The sequence below is a fragment of the Leuciscus leuciscus genome, assembly GCF_965113295.1.
Source record: "Leuciscus leuciscus genome assembly, chromosome: 18".
NCBI classification, from domain to species: domain Eukaryota; kingdom Metazoa; phylum Chordata; class Actinopteri; order Cypriniformes; family Leuciscidae; genus Leuciscus; species Leuciscus leuciscus.
The window spans coordinates 12,203,353-12,209,800 of record NC_138742.1 but is presented as its reverse complement, the minus strand read 5'-3'; the positions used below and the strand labels follow the sequence as shown (position 1 = coordinate 12,209,800).

The window sequence follows — 6,448 nt, the reverse complement described above, 5'->3', positions numbered from 1 at the left end:
AACAAATTATTATTATAATATGACATTATTATTATGCATACATTTTCCTATGGTGATATCACCACATTCTAACCGTTTACTATTCAGACATCTAAATCATACTTCAAATCAATTGAAACTAAAATTTCAAATAATATAGCGCTTTGACATTTTTCTAATTTCTAAATGTTTTATGTAACAACATTACTGAAATCTACTGTCAAACGAGTCAAGCCAGTTTGTTGATCTGTGCTGCCCTCTGCTGGTCAGTTCTCAAAGAATAACATGATTTCAAAATCTATGATGAGCGTAAAATGGGGCACCTTTTAAAACAATTCGAACGATTCTAACTATTTGGAAATATACATATTGAAGTAATTTTGCGCAACACAAAAGTTTTTAAGATATTGTGTAGTTGTGACGTATAAAAAGCGACTACAACAACATTTCCCGACATGCACTGTACAAGTTGCCATAGCGCCACGTTGGTTTACCAACAAATATGGCGCACAGCCCGTCTCGTGTTTTTGCTGCAGTTTCAGCGACTGCTGGTGATGTTTACCGAGACGAAAACGAATCGGTGTTCTATCAGGGCCGCAAGCAAACCCCTTTACACATTCAAAGTAACGTAAGAGTGGTTCAGGTGACGGGCTGTGCGGAGATATCGTTTCCTCCGGACCGCGCGACCGTTTCCATCAGCGTCAAAAACAGTAAAGAAAATGTTAACGACGTGACTAACAGTGTTTCGCGAAGACTGGAATACGTACTACAGACTGCGAGACAACATGACGTTAAGGTGCTAATTGATTCAAATTTGCGTATTTCTAAAAAAATAAAATAAAGAACAAGCAATTCCAGTAACTTCTTTCCAAACAGGAAGAAAACATCACTGTGGCCAAACATTTACAAAGAGAGGAGGAGCTCTTCCACATGCAAGCTGAGGTTAGATGGATAGAGGTGACCTATCTTGTCAGGTTATCTTATATGTTTTCTCTTTATTTATCTATTTTGTCTCTGCAGGTGCTTGTTGTGTTTTCAGACTTTGAGAAGATGCAGCATGCACGCTCAGTTTTGATTGAAAAACTAGACAAAAGCGTGTGTGTTGGTGACCCTTACTACAGTCACAGTGCCGAAAGCCTCAATTTGTTAAGGTGAACAACATCAGTCTTCATGTATAGCTCCACTGTAAGCCTGAACATCCATCTGCCATCTAAAATTAATGAATATGCCTGTTTGCAATGATTTGAATGCAGGCGGCGAGTATGTTTGGAAGCAGTGGACAACGCTCGACTAAAAGCCAGCGAGGCGTGTGGCATTCTGGGACAAGCTCTGGGACGCCCGCTGCTTGTACGAGAGGAGGAATCACGAGAGTGGACCAGCGGCCAGCATGAAGTCACTGGCTCTCCTCTAACACTACATCAGAGGACTGGGCTTACATTAGTCTCCGTCTCTTCACGTGTGTTTGTGACCTTTGAATTGCGACCAAAGGACAGCAACAGGAGGAAATTTTGAAGTTTTTCTTTAGCAATAATAAAATTACACCATTTTTTCCAAGTATCTGCTGACTAAACCTGTTAACACAGTTCTATGAAGTGAGTACCATAGACTAGAGGACCACCAATATCCACAAAAGGGCCTAAAATAAAGATACCACATGTTCCTACTGATGTTTTAAATAAATACATTCTCCAATCCAGAGTATATTGAATAGCACTGTGTGCAACTCAAAAGGTAATGCTAAAAACTTGGTCTGAACCAATTAATTGAGCAGTACTCAAGCATACTGGTAAAATCATATTTGCATGTTAGAAAACACTGTTGAAACCTGAAAGTCTAATAATAAATGAGTTGGATGAGCCTGTGTTTGAATAGGGAATAGGCTACATACTCGTATTATGATGCATGTACGCATCTTGCACGCATAACGGATGTCATATTTGTTTGGTTTCTAAAAATTGTTCTCATATTTCTAAAAACAAAAATTTGAGATCTATAAGACTTCTGTTAAATATAGTGCCAAACACTATGTAATTATAACTGCCCCTATGTTGCTTGTTATAGCTGGTAAAATAATGTAAAATATGGTACTCTTCTGTGATGCTTGAAGTGAAATGTCTTCATAATTCTCTTATTTACTTTTGGTGATTCTATGGCCATCTCTTTCCATACACAAGACTGACCATGAATTTTCTTGGCAATGATTTTCCGGGGTAGGTAGGCTTGGGACTCACACCTTCGGACAATTTAGCGTCTCCAATTCACCTATACTGCATGTTTTTGGATTTGGGGAAAACCAGAGCACCAGGCGAAAACCCACACAGACTCAGGGAGAACATGCAAACTCAACACAGAAAGAAATATGAAGGAGAGTGTTTACCACCTGCCCTGGTAATAGATATCCATTCCTGCATGACCTAAACAGATTTATTTTGGAAAAAGCTGGATAAAACATAGGGTTTATAGCTATTATAAAAACATTTTTTATAATAAATAACCGACACAGCTGGCAGGAAATGTGGGGGGGGGAAACATGAACACAATATCAGGATATTATTAGGCTATATCGAAACAGAAGACAAGAGGCTTGGATACTGAAAATGAAACACAATATAGCGACAGGTGAACTCAAAAAAGCTATTCGATCACTGAAGCTGTCAGATTGACTGAATAATAAACCCAGTTAGTCAATTCGTTAAGCCTAAAACGTGTACAGCCTGTATACTCGTTGGACGTTTAACAAAAACGCAAAAATATGTATTAAACCACACTGATTTAGGCGTCATAATCACGAACCTGTGCTTGGGCGACAAACAGCGAGATATTGACAACCACATGCTCTCAATTAACATTTTAACAAGCGTTTGAGAACAACACTACTCTCATGACTGCAATTTATGATCCATCACTCCAAAAACATCTCACTGACTGACTTGAAGGAAAAAACACGCCTCATACCTGCACCTGCCGAGCACGTGACGATCACCGGATCTTCCTGCGTCTTCTTCACCTTATCTTTTGCTTTAGTTCGAAAATATCTCGATGTATTACCATTTTTATTATTGTGTTTTAGAGGAGCACTGTCTAAACACACTCTACTCGGTGGCTCCCAAGGTATTGTGGGAATTAACTAAAAAGACAACATTTCGAGAAGGCATATTTTAAATAAAATAAACTTTAATAATATATAAGGGTTGTATTTATGGCTTTGCTTTGAACACTGTTTATTACATTCTTAATACTGTTTTACACAACAAATCCTTATATTTTGTTCATCTAAATAAATAGGGTATATCATATTGACATCTAAATTCATTCATATCCTGGAACCCATTTGAGTCGGATCAACATGCATGCATTTTGATCCAATGGCATTTTATAAAAAAAAACATTTAATAGTCTATAACTTCGCTTTGACATCAAAAATAGTTCTGCTCATAACTTTACATATCTCTTGCAAAATCTTTTAAGACGTTTATCTTTTAAAAATATATAAAAGCTACAATAAAATTGCATTTGGGTTTTTTTAGTTCTTCAAATTGCTCAGTGTAAATGCATGGGGTATGTAAACAAGATATACTATCTCTCAAATTTACTTGCCTCCTTTTTTTCATTGCTTTAAAAGAAGAATCAATAGTAGCAGGCATCATGTCTGTGATTCCAGGTGTTTTTAAAACATCTTGGTGTATAACTCCTTCAGTCGTCAGGGTAGATTTCTTGCAACCATTCCTCCATAACAAACTTTTCCCCATCGAAGTGTGAAAAATAGTGCTCCAGAGTAGGAATGTCCGGCTGTGGCACAAGACACACACACTGATTAAGATTGAGACTGATTAAGTCTAATAACCTAAACAACCTTGAAGAATACAAAAGTTAAAAATAGGGAGGGAAAAAACATAAAGGATTTCTCTGCACCTCAAAGCCTTGAAAGAGCTTCATGTTATTCTGGGGAATGTATCCGATCAGTAGTGATGAGGAATCAGGCCCACTGAACAGTATTCTGTAATGAGGACTGTCCTGGGCTCTCTCCAGCTACACACAAATACACATTTTTAATGGACTACTGTTATATTTCTGTGGTTTCAGGTTATGACATTGTTGTTTTACAAACCTCTGAGTCTGAGAATTTCTTTCTCTTGATCCACTCTGGCGGGGCTCGAAGTCCTGCATCCCAGCCCACTATCACCCCAACCATTTTATTCTGTGTCTCCATGATAACTTGACCCACACGGTGCAGCACGTATGCAGGCCTGGGGCTTCGCACCTCCTTTGAGACTGAGTACATATAAACACATCTGTCATGTTCTGTTACTTCTAATTTTCCATCAAACAAACTTTAAATACCAGATTAAATGACTGCTGTGAGATTATTCAGAGAAATGACATGTAGGCCTACCTCCAAAGTACCCTTGCTCATTATCATGCATCAACAGATCGATTGCGAGCGCTTCTTCCAGGGTTGGGTACTGTTCCTCTCCCTCTCCGAAGGACCTGTAAAGTGACACAACATCCCACCTTGGCATTTGAGTGATTCAGAATGACTTTAAAAAAAGAAAAGAAAGAACTTGCATAAACTTACGGTAGTTTAGGAATCCAGGTATTTAGCCAGTCGACCCAAGCGGTCGAGTTCAAGTAGGAACCTCTCACGGAGTCCCATGTGTCAAGGATGCTAAATATGGAATATGGAATGGAATATTTCAAAGAGTGTCAACAGCAGCAGCCTATTGAACATTCTGTCTCTTTTATTGAAAGATGATGAAGTACAGTACAAGTCAGACATTTTAAATGAAATTGAAATTTCTTTTGTAGACAAATATTAATTTGTAAGAATTTCTCTTCAAACCTCTGACTAGTAATGCCATTTTGTAGTTAAAATTAATTTGTAACTCTGCATGACCATTTAAATAAACTGGAAAAGAAGCTAAAAGTTGATTTAAAAATAGTTCAAAACTTTAAAGAATTGTTGACCACCTGTCATACAGGCAGTTGACCATATCCATAAAATATAATTTTTTTTATTTAAAGTTAGGATTTTAGGTTAAAACTTTTTTTAGGTTAAAAAGTTTGGGGTTGGTGAGATTTTTAAATGTTTTCGACATAAGATCTTATTTATTTGATCAAAAATATTAAAAACAGTAAAAATGTGAAATATTATTACAATTTAAACTGTTTTCTATTTAAGTATATTTTAAAATGTAATTTATTCCTGTGATTGGTAAAGCTGAATTTTCAGCATCATCACTCAGTTACTATTCAGTGTCACATGATCCTTCAGAGATTATCCTAATATATTGGTTTGGTTCTCAAATAACATTTCTTATTATTAGTTCTCATAGAAGGTTTTTTGCAAGTCTTTACTGTTACTTTTTGGTCAATTTTCCGCATCGTTGCTGAACACAAGTAGGCTATTCATTTAAACACACACACATATCTATTTGTCAAACGCACTGTCCTAGCTCTTGTTTAGTGTTTGCGTGATGCGTGTTCACCTCCGCGTGGCGATGTGTCGTTGTGCCGCGTTGCCGCTCGTCCACCTGGAGATGAGATACTGCGCAGGTAAAGCGGACAGCAGCAGCGTCAGCTGCAAGATCACACCTGACGTGATTTGAGGCATCACTGTACATTTAATATGACAGAGATTTCACATCACTATACATGAGCACAGTATGTCACTGTTGTAGTTTTAAAAGTATAAAATAGGCCTGTGTGTGTAGGCCTACACTATATTTACTCTCCAATAGGCTATTTCTTCAAAACATTGCACAGTTAAAAGTACCTTACCTTATGCAAGAACTTCAGTGAATAAGCACTGAATTCAATTCACTATTGTCAGAGATACTATTTTTATTTTTAACTTGATAACAGGAAGAGCTCGCCGAAACTCTTAGCTTGGTATGCGTTGTGTGAGCATTGTCTTGAAAACTGAATATGAAATTTACATGCGGGCAGTTTCGGTTCGGCACCTGTGCCTCCAAGTTAAACATCAGTAGTATTAGACAGTGCGCGTCCAATAGCGGCTTCCCACGAGAGGAGGTGTGTGTACAAGTCTCGCGCCGCCACGTCAGGAAAGGACGCCTCGCACGCATGTTTGATTTTGTAAGCCAAATATCCTGAATCATAACACACCTTTTTCAAAACTGTAAACACCGTTTGTAGTGGACATTCACATTCACAAGTCTGGTTTGTAGCATAGCCATTTTATTTTGTGGTCATAGTTCTGAGAAATGTGTTATTTTAAGTGTATTTAGCAGTCAATTTTTTTCTTAAGATTTGATATAAATGTATTTAATATTCATATGTTAAATATAAAAAACACCAGGAATATTCATATGTATATCAGTGAATTCTAAAAAAAAAAGTAAAATGAAGACAAGCCTTTGTTTTTTTTCTTAAATACATTTTTTTTAAATACATATTTATACCAGTTTTATTACAATTTCTATCTTAAAATATACTTTTAAATATACATTTA

General features: G+C 37.0%; 2 protein-coding genes across 2 annotated transcripts; one reads left to right on the top strand and one right to left on the bottom strand.

Annotated features, from left to right (window-relative positions):
- The first annotated feature begins 438 nt into the window (after nucleotides 1-438).
- On the top strand, nucleotides 439-2,064 carry irak1bp1 (interleukin-1 receptor-associated kinase 1 binding protein 1). The gene is made up of 4 exons (XM_082144454.1): nucleotides 439-775; nucleotides 856-921; nucleotides 1,000-1,130; nucleotides 1,233-2,064. The coding sequence occupies exons 1-4, from the start codon at nucleotides 482-484 to the stop codon at nucleotides 1,489-1,491; spliced, it is 750 nt and encodes a 249-aa protein (XP_082000580.1). The 5' UTR covers nucleotides 439-481; the 3' UTR covers nucleotides 1,492-2,064.
- A 1,056-nt stretch (nucleotides 2,065-3,120) lies between these two features.
- On the bottom strand, nucleotides 3,121-5,953 carry LOC309480095 (uncharacterized protein). Its single transcript, XM_082144455.1, has 7 exons — nucleotides 5,758-5,953; nucleotides 5,466-5,592; nucleotides 4,556-4,645; nucleotides 4,373-4,467; nucleotides 4,088-4,251; nucleotides 3,892-4,008; nucleotides 3,121-3,768 (listed from the first exon to the last, which is right to left on the bottom strand). The coding sequence occupies exons 2-7, from the start codon at nucleotides 5,588-5,590 to the stop codon at nucleotides 3,673-3,675; spliced, it is 687 nt and encodes a 228-aa protein (XP_082000581.1). The 5' UTR covers nucleotides 5,591-5,592; nucleotides 5,758-5,953; the 3' UTR covers nucleotides 3,121-3,672.
- Nucleotides 5,954-6,448: the final 495 nt, after the last annotated feature.

What these genes read in the sequence shown, in the direction of transcription:
- irak1bp1 (XM_082144454.1), top strand. Translation starts at nt 482, where the DNA reads ATGGCGCACAGCCCGTCTCGTGTTTTTGCTGCAGTTTCAGCGACTGCT. An exon ending in CGAGACAACATGACGTTAAG is followed by an intron (nt 776 to 855) that starts GTGCTAATTGAT and finishes CTTTCCAAACAG; the next exon opens with GAAGAAAACATCACTGTGGC. An exon ending in GAAAGCCTCAATTTGTTAAG is followed by an intron (nt 1,131 to 1,232) that starts GTGAACAACATC and finishes ATTTGAATGCAG; the next exon opens with GCGGCGAGTATGTTTGGAAG.
- LOC309480095 (XM_082144455.1), bottom strand. Translation starts at nt 5,590, where the DNA reads ATGCCTCAAATCACGTCAGGTGTGATCTTGCAGCTGACGCTGCTGCTG. An exon ending in ACCTGGATTCCTAAACTACC is followed by an intron (nt 4,468 to 4,555) that starts GTAAGTTTATGC and finishes GTCACTTTACAG; the next exon opens with GTCCTTCGGAGAGGGAGAGG. An exon ending in TGAGCAAGGGTACTTTGGAG is followed by an intron (nt 4,252 to 4,372) that starts GTAGGCCTACAT and finishes ATATGTACTCAG; the next exon opens with TCTCAAAGGAGGTGCGAAGC.